This window comes from Stylophora pistillata, chromosome 9 (genome assembly GCF_964205215.1).
Source record: "Stylophora pistillata chromosome 9, jaStyPist1.2, whole genome shotgun sequence".
NCBI classification, from domain to species: Eukaryota; Metazoa; Cnidaria; class Anthozoa; order Scleractinia; family Pocilloporidae; genus Stylophora; species Stylophora pistillata.
This window is the reverse complement of record NC_142527.1, coordinates 1,520,015-1,534,688: the sequence shown is the minus strand read 5'-3', so window position 1 is coordinate 1,534,688 and position 14,674 is coordinate 1,520,015. Positions and strand designations below refer to the sequence as shown.

At 37.3% G+C, this 14,674-nt stretch overlaps 1 protein-coding gene across 7 annotated transcripts; it reads right to left on the bottom strand.

Moving 5' to 3' along the window:
• Positions 1 to 121: 121 nt before the first annotated feature.
• Positions 122 to 14,655, bottom strand: LOC111326541 (voltage-gated inwardly rectifying potassium channel KCNH6-like). 7 transcript variants are annotated; one of them, XM_088732557.1, is made up of 8 exons: positions 13,440 to 13,558; positions 12,015 to 12,182; positions 4,862 to 5,284; positions 4,164 to 4,539; positions 3,396 to 3,595; positions 2,789 to 3,041; positions 2,139 to 2,347; positions 122 to 1,764 (listed from the first exon to the last, which is right to left on the bottom strand). In XM_088732557.1, exons 3-8 carry the CDS (start codon positions 5,279 to 5,281, stop codon positions 1,306 to 1,308), a joined length of 1,917 nt encoding a protein of 638 aa, XP_088588683.1. In that variant the 5' UTR covers positions 5,282 to 5,284; positions 12,015 to 12,182; positions 13,440 to 13,558; the 3' UTR covers positions 122 to 1,305. The 7 variants fall into 7 exon arrangements, with proteins under 7 accessions (XP_088588683.1, XP_088588681.1, XP_088588684.1 ...); XM_088732555.1 differs by lacking the exon at positions 12,015 to 12,182 and having other exon boundaries at positions 13,440 to 14,655; XM_088732558.1 differs by lacking the exon at positions 13,440 to 13,558 and having other exon boundaries at positions 12,015 to 13,408.
• Between the last annotated feature and the right edge of the window lie 19 nt (positions 14,656 to 14,674).

Here is a 14,674-nt window from a genome sequence, read left to right as displayed (position 1 = left end):
TGCAAGTTTATACTCACGTGACCAGTGGAACGCGCGATAGGGAGAGAACGAAGTCAAGCGCGCGCGTGAAAACGCCACTGACACAATGGTTATATCGAGAGCTCATCCTCGTCAACAAACATTCTAATAAAAGACTTTTAATGAATATTTTTTATTACAAATCCTGTTAACGATTTATCTGTTATAGATTATGTATTTATTTATTCATTTATTTATTTATCCATCTTACCAGATAAGAACTTGTTAAAAAGTATTCAAACAGATTTATTCAAAAAAATTATCACAAATAAACCTACAGATGAAATGAATATATCGTGTAAATTTTTTGTTACCAAAAAGTTTCATTTAAAAAGCTTATTTTCTTCACCGATCGATCTGGAGTGATGTGAATTATCATCAGTTAGATCAAGTGAAAAGTAAAGTGAACAGTATAGTAAAAAGCATAGTAAAAGCTCTAATGCTCTATCGTCAAACAGTTTTAAATTGTTTATATTTCGGTCGTCTGAAAGAGGCTTTCATTGTTTGAAGCTGAACGATTTTTTTTTATTTCAGAAAAAAATTATTTTTCAACCATAAATACTGGTTCACAGTTCCAACATAGGAAGTAAGGAACCGATGACATCATTGCAGCAGGGTAAATTAAAGAACGGAATGGTAACGGTGAAGTTACATGAACTTTGTGAAAAATGAGCAGTCTATGATAACAATAAAAATGGTAACTTTAAACTCGGTTACAAACTATTTTTTAGAGTGTAGGACAAAGATAATCAGGGTCCCCAACACGGAGTCCTTTACTAGGGCTTTGGACTCTGGGCCCTCATTCTCTGTAAGTGAGCCACGGAGAACTCTAAAGTGGACCAGACCAGTAATGAGGTCATATGTAACACTCATACTGCGTATTGTCACCATCCGCAAAGTCCAAACCGTTGTGCGAGTAGAAAGAAGTAGTAAATAGCAAAAGAAAGAAGAAATCTTTCCTTGCACAAGTTGATAAATGGATAAATGTCCTCAAACAAAAATGAATTCCTTCTGTTTGTCAACCATGGATCGACACATTGTTTGACGCAATTCTAAGGGCTGCACTCATGGCATGCGAAATTGTTCATATAATGTACATATGCGTCGATAAATATCTCTGATCATCATTTCAAGCTTTATACAGCTAAACACGATCACAATTCTCACTTTATTTACAACAGTGCCAATAACCGTAACAAGCAAGTTAGCTCGTTAATCTTGAAAAATTAGTCATTGGATCCCGTGATCAAATCATCAATCACTCGGAAAGTGACATTCATTGGCCCGTCAAACATTTGTATTTCTAAGATCAGGTGCGGAGCCACCACTGCTGTTTCTTCGTAAGTGAGATAAAATTATCTCAAAATTTGCGGTCAATCGGTCTTGCATGGCTATCAACCGAGCTTCTATTTTATCGATTCGCTTTTCGAGAACTTTAACTTCCGCTCCGTGCGTACAGTGATCTTGAGTTGAAGTTAACTGCGAGTGTAATGATGGAAGAGTGGAATGGATTGATGGCATGAGAGTGTGGATTCTGGGCTCACTTCCTCCTGCAGGATGGCGGGAATGTAGATTGACAACGGGTGAATGTTGTTGTTGAGGTATTTGGCCATTTATCATAAAAGTTGGTGAGCCCGTTCGTTCCAGTTTATCAACTCCTGAGCGCGACGAAAACGTCGATCTGGCGTTTGATAGTCTGCGAGAGCCTGCGTTTATCTCTTCATTGAAGAGGATAATTTCATCTTCCTATGAAGAAAATGAAGAACAGTTTTACACAATTTTTCTGTCAAATAAAAAGGTAAAAATGACTAAGTTTATTATGGATAAAGTAGCATTGAAATTCATGACTGTCAATCAAATTCAACAAAGCTTTCTTTATAAGCGGTCTGAGAATGGTGTAGGATTACCAACTCAAAGCTGCCTGTCAGTCACTTACATATTACCCGAGGGTATGTGACTGTGCAGTAATTCCATGATTTTCTCGTAGTATATTTCAAGCAATTACATCGTTAAAGATCTTTACTTGTGTATGTACCAAAATACATGTGTACACCAAAACACCATGTTGGTAAGACGCATGTATGAAGCATCCGTGTGCAATTGATTTCGTTTATTCGTACCTCTTCTTCGTGTCCAAGATTATAGGCTAACTCGAGATGTGTGATGAACTCTTCTCGAAACGATGAGTAGGCCTTTAAAACTGCAACTAACTCGCACCAGGCAACAGAATGAATTTCACAGTGTGTTTGAACTCGAAGACTGGCGTTAGCTTTAGGGATGTACACGCTCTGCACGGTACTGTAATCACAACTTATAACATCACCCTTGCCTGTCATCAAAATTGCTTGAGTTAGTTGAGACAAATTATTTGAACCCCTACCGGATATTTTTAGTAAAGTGAAAAACATGATAACAGACCCAACATAAATGAAACGAATACTACTAAGGCGATAAAATAAAAAAAAAAACCCGTGCCACCGGAAAACAGTTGAAGTGAGCAGGGCTGCTAGGGAATAGTGCAGCGATGCTAAAGACAACTGTAATGATAGTTATTTCTATTGTTATCGCCCTTGTCCTGATTGACATCGACGTTATTGTCGGCATTGTCTCTGTTATTGCTCAGCACAGTTGAGATTGCACCAAAGAGTAAACACAAACTTATCTTTTTTTTTCTTAAGAATTCCTCGTTTAGATCAACTCGTTAATAAGCGCGTGTATTTGGCTTAATGGGCATAGAAAAAAAGTTTAAGTAAACATATAGTGTACCAACCTAACGTTACCATGGCCTCGTCGAATTTTACAACTTCAATATTCCCTTTGGCTATGAAGTAAAGTCGCTTCACTTCGTCCCCCTGTTTAATGATGAAGTGACCCGGCAGGTAATGTCGAATCTTGAACCGCAGCGCCAGGGCTCGCAAACAGCCTTCGCTAGCGGTTTTAAAGACACCGCATTCTGTGAATAAATTTCTGTGTAAATGGAGACAAACGTCTGCTTGAAGAGATTCTGGGAAGCGGTTGAGTACCTGGATAGAGAAGAAAAAGGATTTACTATTGAAAAATTATATTACAGAAATACGGCCGTCAACTTTTCGAAACTCATTTAAGAATTGATGGACTAGATAAGAACACAGAAGAATTGAAAGTTGACGTGAACGTTACTGAATAAAATCGCGATTATTCCGGCTTTTAACCCCAATATAATTGTGTTCCAAATAAATAATCCCTCATTTTGGTCCGCTCTCTACAAAATTCAACGATGTCCAGCAACTTTCCTGGTAAACACAACCTATTTGTAAACACAAATCGAAAGTATTAGAGATGCCCGTCCATGCTTACATACGTTTTAAGCAGAAGAGAGAGCAACAAAACTGAATTACCGTTTCCATGTCAACACCTTTAGTATAAGCCCATTCGTGCCTAAAATACTCGTCCAACTCCTCTTTTGTGGCCTTTGGTATTTTATAGAAGCGGACAAAGTCCTCGATGACTCTCAAATCTCGGTGAAAACGGGACGCACGCGAGTAAAGTCTTTGGATGATAGCAGTCAAATTACCAAATATGGAGGCATACATGAGAGCTGCGGAAAGGACAATACGCCAACTCTTATAAATAACCTTTTCAATATTTTACCTAAAGAGGCAGATTTCTCGTGGGTAAATTAGGGTTAGGGAAGTTTATCAAATGGCATACTGCTCAATCTAGTGGTCCTCAATAGTCCCTTTTTACAGTTGTGGGCTTGGTAGCCAAGCCTTTCAACAGGAGTGAGGCTAAGGGTGACCCTGTTGTGATAGAGACCTGTATCTCGTTAGCATGATAACAAAGTAATTTGCATTTGAAAAGCAGCAACATCTATCATAACAAGGTCACCCCAAGCCTCACTCCTGTTCAAAGGCTTGGTCACCAAGCCCACAACTGTGAAAAGGACTATTGTATCTTCTATGCGAAGATCAATGCTAGGATCAGTTTTTATATAAAAGGACTATTCTATGCGAAGATCAATGCTAGGATCAGTTTTTATATAAAAATTTTAAAAAATGGTAAGGACCGGAATGACTCAACTCAGAAAAAGATGGATCATTCTTTCTGAACACACACCGCAAAAGAACTAGTTTGAAAGAAAAACTGTTGGATCCTTGCTGTCTTACCTCCAATAATCATTACACAAACTGAAAAGATTTTCTCAGCGTCAGTGTTTGGGGAAACATTTCCAAATCCAACACTAGTCAGGCTGCTAAGTGTGAAGTACAAAGCGGTAATGTAGCGGGTCTGGAGATCTAGACCTGTTGTATTATTCAGGTTTAAGTTTTCCGTAAGCTCTCGTATCCATCCCATGTCATTCTTTTTCTCTAAGTTGCCAATACCGTGCCAGATACATGCCAGCCAATGGGCGATTAAGGTGAAAAGACATGTGAGTAATATGACCACCGCTAAGCCATACTCTGAATAGCGGTCCAGTTTCCGCGCCACTCTCACCAGGCGCAATAGACGTGCGGTCTTAAGAAGTCCAAATAATGTTGTTGCCTAAATGAGTTGAAATGAAGCGTCATTTCTATTGGAAACTCATTGGAAATGTTTTCTTAATCAAACGTAGAGCTCTTTTAGTTACACCCCGCCCCTCAAATTTCGTTTGTCGTAGATAAGTCTTCTCAGAATATAATCGCTCGCAACTCAGCAAGCTGGGATAAAATGGAAAGTTGTAGTTATTTTTAATATGTCATGAGTAATCATTTCCATGATGAATGAAAATTGACCATTAGTACTCAACAAAAGATTTAGGCAATTACGAGATTTAAAACAGCAGTTGCAGCCGTTATTAATGTAAGTACAAGATTGTTTAACTTACCGAATCAACCTCTGGTGTGATCATGAATTCAAAAGGTATAGCTGCGACAAAATCCACCACAAACCAGGTTTTCAAATAATGAAGAGCAATTTGCTTTGGATTACTAATGACCTCGTCTGTGTTTAATTTGATAAAAGTTGTCCTAAAATTTATGAAAATGTCGATGACAAACATGAGGTCCACACCGAGGTTGAAGACAAGTAGCGGAGTAACTCTATAAAAGTTCAAGCGTTCTGGTTTCTCTCCATCTTTTTGTAGTGGCATTAGAAAAGCCACAGAGAAAGGAATCTCTATTGCTGTGAATATGACGAGCGCAAGTATAATCCAGTCCCACACGGCCTTGAATAGTGAGTCATGTCGGATTGTGCAGGCGTGGAGTTGAGCCTGGGGCCGAGAATTAGAACTGGGACTGAGAGACATCACCTACATAAAAAGACAAAAGAAGACTCACGTGATTTATGAAAATTTCTGCGTCTGGTGCGTCTGTTTTGACTTCAAAATCTCACGTAGTGTACAACCCGCCTCTTTGATTTGAAAATTCATAGAGAGTATTTCAGTAAAATTTCTTAGTAATCTTTCGACTGACTTTCAATAGATAAGAATTGTTTCGCTTTTGTGTAATATATCGTAAAGGCTTCGCTACTGGTCGCAGGGGTCTAATCGAAATCGCGTAATATCCAGAGAGAGTAACTTAAAACGGTACTGCTTAGTTGCTTTGGATATCGCCACACTTAATTATCTTAAGACCGAAAATTTCAAACAAAAGTACCAAAGTCAATGAGGCGATGAAAACCGTATGCTACTTGAGAATTAATGTTTAGCGAGAGGATCAGCTCATTAGATATTAAATTTCTTCCTTTAGCTGGCAACACATTTAAGTTGCATTCAAGATTTAATCATCAATGAAGTATTCAAAAACTGAGGTAACGTCTAATAAAAATTAAAAGTTCCAGGGAAAATTTCATGTAGTTTGTTTCACATGAAGGCCTGTGGGTAAGTATCTAATGATATTTAGCGCTGACGGATATACTAGACATGAAGCTTAAACTGAATTTTTAATTCTAGTTTGTTTTGGCCTTAAATTGCCTTAATTACTTTAGCAGGGTCCGGTGTTTTCTGTTCGTGATATCTTATAAGCTTTTTTACTTCCTGCGATTAAATCATTAACTACGAATTTGAAACTACTTTTGGGAACGGTTTGGACACGATCCAATTGCGATGAAACTCATACATCATAAAACCATTGACATCTTGGCATATCGAGAAGGTTCGAAGATTTCCGTTTATATGCTTAGCCCCACTCTTGCATAAAACCCTTGGGAAGTTATTTTTTTGGTTTAAATTCTTTTAGTTCCAATAAACATCTGATCGATAGATAGTGTGCGAAGGTTAATGGTTGTATTCGAGCAAGAACAAAATTTTCTTCTCTCCACGAAATAAGAGATCGCCTAAAACAGTTTCCTTTTCCCCCTTTGAGCAAGACAAAATTGATTTGTACGAAAGATTGCGAAGAGAAGGCGGGATATTATTTGGAAAAAAAAAAAGGATTTCCGAAGAGATCTATGACTGCTTATCCTTATTTGAGTGCCAGTTTTGGAAATTATTCGTAAAATGCAAATTTTGCGCCATGGTAAGTGCAGCTGGTCTACCAAAAATATCAAGTATATTCACCTGTTCCTTGAAAATGGCTTCTTCGTGGCCAGCCTCAGAATAAACTGTTCTCAGAGATAATTAATGACGAACACCGTGACCCGTTCGGTAAAATAAAGCGTACAAAATCAAGGCTAAGAAACAGCGCATAGTGTTTCAATAAAACCCTAAACAGCATAACAGTGTCAAGCTAAACAAATCAGTGGCGAGCTATATTACAACGCAACAGCAAAAGAAACAGGAAGCTCACAGATTGAAGCGAACCACAATGAGAATTTTACATTTCCTATGACAGACGTATATGCACCCTGGTGGTTGGCGAAAAAAAAGTGCGCTCGATAAAACCATGATAAAAGAAATTTCTTGTCGTTTGAGACAAAACAGCCTCAGAGGAGAATTCTATAACTCATATTTTCCGTAGGAATAACTCTCGCTATCTCAAATATAATTACTTACCTACTTTAAATCATGAACGACACCGCTATTTTTCCGAGACCTTGCTTTAGAATAGGCAATTTATACTTGAATTTAGGGTAAATATTTCAGGTGTATTTTCAAAAGACAAAGAAAATAGTTTATATTTTGGCAATAATGTGAAATCGTACGTTATTCACTTTCCGCCCCTTCGCTTCATCGAGAGCTGAGTTTATTAAATGCTCCTTTAAGTATTCATAACTTTCCAGTCATCTCAACTATATAGTAATAAAATCGAATTAAAAAATTCCTCTCCGCCGTTCTCCAACGCATAAAAATTATCTCTCGACATACTTCCTTAGAATCCATATTTAGGGATATGTTAAGAAAACTAAATTAAGCAAACCTTCCCTGTTGAAATAACGAATTTTTCAGAACAGTAACGCAAAGTATTAGCACTGCGTGGTTCCACAGGAATGTAAAGAAATGGCAAAAATTCCCCTAAAGTAAATAAATTTCTGTTAAAGATAACGAAATGTCTTAGATATGATTTATCTTGCGATCAGATTGTTATGAAACTTGCTCGAGAATAGTCTTGAGTAGCAACTTACAACTTATGACCTACAACAGCAACTAAATTTAAAAACCCGCTGTTGCAATTAAGTTCCTTCCCCCAGTGATGAAATAATATCTAGTCATCCAAAACATTTAAGCAACTTTCATTTTCTGTCAAACGTACATTCTAAAGTTGACGGGAAAATCAAATTCATCTGATATAGAGTTACGTGTAAATGTCATTTTGGTCAGCCTGTTGATGTATCACACAATCGTCAAATGTTAATTCACTTACCAAACCTTCAATTCCCAACTGCGGTGCAAACGAAGCATTGCGGACACCTAACAAGCGACGACTGGCTGACATGTTCGTTCTCGCTCTTTACAATTTACGAATTGCTTAGGGCGCGTATCGCTGGCCTACTACGAAACCATTTTGATTTTGTTGTAGCATGCTGTTAACCTCCAAGCGAGCAGGATGTTGTCTTGTCGCCTTTGTTAGTGACGTCACAAGCGAAAGTTTTATTTCGCGTGCACGTTTGCGGATTCAGTGAGATGACAGCGCACGGACATATAGACAGTGCCATTGTAATGCCTTTCATTGCAAGTTTAGAAGGACACCATGATTCGTCTTTTTACAGGTCAAGTGTCGAAACCTCTTAAGAAACGAAATATGATTTCAAAGTTTACCTTGATCGTCATTTGTAAACTGAGCTTTAAACATCAATCGGGTAGGATCAAAGAGCTCTTCAATCATTTTATTCCCCCAAATGCAAATAACTTTCGGCAAAAAACTGGTCAATTGAAATTTCTACCCGGCTAATTTATCGTAACTCAACCACTTTTCTTCTTTCACATACTCGGTCTCAGTTATTATGTGTTGCTCCTTTTTTGGTGCTCTCCTTCCATGATTCAAGGCTTTCCACAATCTAGCTATGCCTGATCTCACTCTTTGTGAGCTGCAACGTTTGGATGGATCAGTGAAAATTGACATATGTTTATTCATTCTCTTTGTCAGTCCCGTTGCGGGTGGCAGGATGAGATGTTTGATTGCCTACATTAGTCAGATTATACTAGTTTTCCCAGCCAGTCCAAGGTCATCGTCAATATAGCGGAGAGGACGACATTTTAAAAGTCTGCCTGAATATGGTCAGTTCCCGCCATGACCCGGGCACTGTTGTTAGCGCAAGGCAAACTTTTAATATTATCAGTTTTCTTTTTAGCTCATAATATAAAGAAAACAGCGCAAAACTGAAACAAATCAACATACCGACTCGCAGAAAGTTCGTAGGTAGACAATCCAATCGAATTATGGCGGTTTGTTTATCCGTGTACCAGTCGATGTTCTTTTCTTGTTGATTTCAAACTTTGCCTCTGCAAATATTCGCTGTAGAGTCGTGCAAGATTTATATATTCTTCATCACTTTTAAAAATTAATCTATTCTGAATCAGGCTGACTTAAAAATTTGAATATATCAACAAAGCTGAAATGGTTTTATTCATGACTTAAAAATTACTTTAAACGTCATCCACTTACAAATAAATGCAACTTGAAAATTTTCAATTCGAGAATGGGATTTGCTGACTCGTTACCTATAACTGGTAAGAAAAAAAAGATGGCTGAATGTTGTTGATGTTGAAATTTGTTTCATTTACGATTCATATGTTAAGTGTCTGTCTTACGTTATATGCCTTCCAGCCTTCCATAGATTCCCTGCCATTTTCGCGGGCACAAGGTTTATCCCTATCAGCAAGAGAACTTTATGACCTCTCGTCAACAGAAATGATGGGTCGCTGGAAACATGAGTCAGTCGCAAGCAGAGGTGAAAAAGATCTACTTTGAACAAAGTCGTAAATGCTTCCTCTTTATGGGAAAGTGAGTGACAATAAACAAAATGTGTTGCTAAATACCGGCAAGGAATGTTTTATATCTAGTCTATGTTATCTCATAATGTTTTGCAGGTCTTAAAACGGCTTCGAAATGGCCAGAAGGAAACATTTGCTAAACAATCAGTTAAATTACCAGTCTTCAAAATTGCCAGAAATATTCCATTTCTTTCCATAAAATTCAATCAGAATATAAATGCAAAGCCACAGCGGTTTTGCTCGCAAAGATAACATGGATACTATTCTTAGGTAAAGAAAGAATGACTTTTAAACATGGACAATGATTTTGCTCTTCCTGGTGTGCAGTGCACCGCTGGCAATGAAAATATCTAACACTAGGGTTTCCCAAGTATAGCGTGAGATGTGACAAGCCTTAGCTGCAATTGTACTAAACAATATTTGTATCTCCTAAAAGCAATTGAAAGGCAACGTAATATATTTGAATACAAGAATCATAAATATCTCATTGAGCGACATTTTCTACAAAAGCAAACTGTGCCATGGTCACTGAACTTTGAAGTGAGACAAAAATAAGTACGAAATGATTCGATTAGGGATTAACTGAACCCCCAAAAGTAATCTTCCAGACGAAGAAAGAATTAGTCCTTAAGGCGCTGTTTAACTCTTTCTTCGCCTCCGCAAAATTAATTACGATCGAAACACTGCATTCAGATGTGCGATCAGTAACGACCACGTTTGGAAAACTTTTAAGCTATACCTGAGAAAAGGCTGGTTACTAAATAGTCATGAACGCAGCCGAACGCACGAGAAAACATATCAGGCGGTGGTTATATGTACTGTCAGTCAAAGATACAATAGCAAGTGTTAAGTTAAGGAGGGAAGAGAAAACAACACGCTAACCTCAAACCGTACGAGGTTCCAACGCGGCATTTCACTTTCCTGACGATTTACTTTACAAGCATTTTCTTTCCTTTTGCTGATGAGCAGAAGCTAGACGTCGTTTATGAAATATTTTTTCTTGGCTTTGAATAGCTACAGAAATAAGGTGTTTTTAGTTCGAAATTGAAAGATCAAAATTCGCTGTTATTCGATCGGGGGAAAATGCCATCTGTTGTGTTTATTTCTCAGGCTCCTCTGTTCCCCTTATCCAATCAGAAACCGAGTACAACTTCGACAGATGTTTACCTAAATTAGCGTCGCTGGTGAATCTTTGTAATGAAAACGGTTCTGTCACAAATTTTCTTTAAACTTAGGTTTTTACTTTGTGAGAAATTCCAACAATTAAAGAACTTGGCTGCCTTTCAGACCCAAATTAACTCAGTTTAACATGAACATTTTCACCTGCTTTTATCATTTTACCCTCAGTTTTTTTAAATTAACAAAGCCCGCTCTTCGAAATGTCTGAAACAAAGTTAACTGTTATGGTTAGCAAATGAGCTTTAAAAAGATAAAGAGATAATACAAGTAAAACTCTCTAAGTGAGCAAATAAAGCGAAAGTAAAATAAGCAGAAATAAATTACTTGCTCTTAAAACATCCTGTCTTTGCTGCTAATTTGTTAAAATGTGGCGCACCAGTTAAGAATGAATTGAAGGTTTATCCTCGAGGCATGGAAAGCGAAATTGAATTTGATGTCGTGAAAATTGTGATTGTCAAGAAAGATTTATAAAGAATTAATATGGTTGGAAAAGTGTTGGCACATTAACCAAAAATTGTCGTGAAAGAAACCGCCTCATTAAACCTTCTTAGATAAGCAGAATTAAAATGTAATATTTGGCACGGATCAATGCCTGGATTAAATTCGGTACAGTTGTGTCGATCTTAATTTACGCTGATGTTTGATATAATATACGCTTCTGACCAAAGTTGACCAACATGTCAGTTTAGTCTTACGGAAGAAATACCTATGTATTGTACAAGAAAGCAATCGCTTTCAAAAATGAAATGGAAAGAAAATTGAAAGTCATTGACTCGGTAATCGTTTTGGTTTTTCAAAGTTTAAACAATTGCTAAATCTCGAAGTCTTTGATGATTTTCTCTTCTCTTGCCCACTTTCCATATCCATATTCATGAAAACAGCTGTCTTCACAAGTGAGATACACATAACAAACAATACTGCCTTGACACATCGTTAGTTAAGTGAGACAGCGAAATCGACGGAGCAAGTCTATCCACCAAAAAATCGCAAATAAGTGGTAGTAATTGTTTTGGCTAGTACGTGTTTGTCTCTATTTTATGTATCTCGATACTCTTCTGTATGAATTAAGCTCTACATTTTACAGAGCGTAGTTTAAGAAGCAGAATGGATCGTAGCCTCATAGGGTGTGAGTAGCCCCCACTCTCTCTCGTTTGTAAAAGAATTGACAAAATAAAAGGCATTAAGATGATTAAACATTCCGTGGTCCTCCCAAATTGCCTACGTGTCTGAGTTGCAGGTCCTCCTCGATGACTTACCGAAACATTTTACAACTTTGCTCCAGCCAGTTTATCTTTGTATCACCAAAAAGTATTTCAAAAAAACACCTTTAGTTAATTTTTTTTTAATCAGAGGCTCACACAGTACTCAGATGAAAGTAAATACCACCTGCCACGACTCATTAATTTATTAGATCAGAAATTTATTGTCAGCTAAAAATTCTCTTGCTGATAAGTTGGTATGTGCGGTCTAAATAATGATAATTACCTACCTTAGCACTCCTTTCCAAGTTCGTCAATTTTACGAAGCATAGCGGAGGAGCTGAATTTGAGGAGACTATGAATCACTAAATCCAATGTAGTTAGAGGTTGGAGAATCCTAGAAACAGCTTCACATTCAGAAAACACCAACACGTTTCATGCTCGTCCTCCTTCATTGGCTGTGTATAACAGGCTAAGAGTCAGGCCGTCTGGATGCTCGCTAATTTTTGTCCTTACCATAAATCTTATTTTTTGATGGAGCGTTCAATCAGAATCAAGATAACTCATAATCAAGATTGGCTGATAACATCCAATAGGAAGGTTAAAATCCTCCGGTGACTGTCATAAATTATTAAACATTAAGAATAAAATTTTTTCTCGCTAAAACCTATGTATCAAAAACTTTTCTGTTTCATTCTCTCTTCTGATTCTACGTATGTACGGAGCAGTTTCATCATGAGTTCAAAACCTTAAAGTCCTTTGTGAGAAAATTCTAAACAGTAAAATTTTTAAACAGTAACCACTACTTATTATTTAAATAAAATATTAAATAAAACATGTTTTTAAATATATCCAGAATTAGCTTAGTGTATATGTGATTAATTTTACTTTACAAAGATCGGATTTTAATGAGTTCCAGAGATGGCTACGTTTATATGAAGGACTGTTAACTCAAAAGCACTCTTAGATCAACTTCGATCGCCCTCCTCTCTTAAAATAAGGTTTAGTGGCTTTCAAAGGAAATAATAACTTATCGAAATAAATAATACGCGTTGACGTTATAATGGTTGTCGAGGAGTCCTGGACTATTTTAGCTTTAGCGCAAAAGTATATTGAAACCGAACATTGAGTGCAAGTTTCTTTAGAACTCATTTTTGAGACAGCTCAACTCGGCCGGTCTGTCTGAGCCATTTTAAAAAAGATACCGAAATACTTTACTTTTCAGGTGAAGTTGTCTGTCTCTCGAACTTTGCTAGTAAAAAAAGCTTCTCATTGACTATAGTTTACGTGTAGCATGGAGGACAAATCATGTCTACAATAAACTGACTTAAACGCGAAGGCGCGCTATATAAGGAAGTCTTCCCTGGGAAGGACAAAAGGAGCTAATGAGATATCTATTGTTTATTTCAACCAGCATGGTGGCATGAGGTAACCTACGAACCACCTACTTAGATCTCAAATTTACCGCCACAAATAAAGACAGCTTCCATTGGAGAAAGGAAATACAAATCTCAAAACTTCTTGTATTGTGATGAAGACATAAAACAATTTTGAGGAATGCTCTCGCTGTTCACTGCTTTGGAGTAGCTGTTGCTCAAGCTGACTTGAGTCTATGAGTTCTACATCACACGACGGTTGATTGACAAATGGTCCAGTGGGACCTAAGGCTCCTTTTATAGCGCGCCTTCGTGTTTAATACAAGATTTAACACGTACCTGTCTCACTGAGTAGAACCTTTGGAGTATGCAAACTGACACAACCTCTTTGGAGCACCTTGTCTCTAACAAACTCATTCGCTCTCTAAGCTAATCCCATGGCAACTCAGTTGCTGAATGAAAGTTCTTAAAATAAAAGCGCATTGTACAATAAACCAATACTACAGATCATTAATGTCGGCAAAGGGTTTCACGCGCAAACCGCAGAGATCATTGGTTTTGCGGTCGCGTCCGTAATTTTATACAGATTTCATTTATCTTATGGTGGTCAAAGCTTGTGACGAAGAGAGAGTAAAAGCTTATCGTCATTTGAAGTCCTTCAGGTGGCAGTTACACTTACCTCAGTAACACCCATTGGTCTGAATATCATGTCTATAAAGTATTTTATGCCAACTGACAATTAAGACATCTTCTCTACTGTACCAAGTACCTCTGACCTTGTAGACAGTTCCAAGCATTTGTAAGTGTAACTTTAAGCAAAAACCCTTGGATGGAACGGTAATAACAATACAAGAAGATGGTTTATTCACGGTCAGTGGACGGACGAATAACCCAGATAACAATGCCATAGGTATAATATAGTAACGAGGTGAGATAAAACTGCCGTTATTAAGACTGATTATAACTGGTAACAATACGTTTTCGACCCGCCCCTTTAAACCCAATCATCAAATAGTACTCAGTATCTTAAGATTATCAATGAATTGAAACAAAAGTAATCGCCTTTCCTATATGGAAAACCCCGTTAAACATTTAATGGAAGTTTTCCACCAAGCGATGTGTAATGTGAAGCAACAATTTGACATTACAAGCGACACGATGAAATTAAAGAAATAAAATTCCATTTACTGCGTGGATTTAGTAATTTAAGTATTTTAAATGAGAAATCAGGATTTGTTGGCTCTGATCAGGTCGATTTTGCACTAGAATATGTCACTATATTACATAACTTCCCATCTGTGACAATTCTGTACAGATGGAAACTATGAATATTTAAACAACATTCGTCACACCAAAGGTACGTGTCAGTCCAATCGTCACTGAGTGTAAATAATACATATATCTTATTAAACGTTTTGTTGTGTGGTATACGCTGAGTATTTCTTACGAGTTGTGCCGTACTTTGACGAGCCCGCAAGGCGAGTCAAAATACAAACAACGAGTGAAAACTACTCTCGATACTACAAAACAAAACGTTTATCAGAGATTTATTATCCAACACGCCAAATTTTAAT

Bases quoted from the DNA above. Each gene is read 5' to 3' on its own strand.
- LOC111326541 (XM_088732555.1), bottom strand. From the start codon at position 13,517: ATGAGTTTGTTAGAGACAAGGTGCTCCAAAGAGGTTGTGTCAGTTTGC. The intron at 5,285-13,439 runs GTACGTGTTAAA...CTTTTTATGTAG, and splicing joins GGTTCTACTCAGTGAGACAG to GTGATGTCTCTCAGTCCCAG. The intron at 2,348-2,788 runs GTTGGTACACTA...TTTTGATGACAG, and splicing joins CGAGGCCATGGTAACGTTAG to GCAAGGGTGATGTTATAAGT.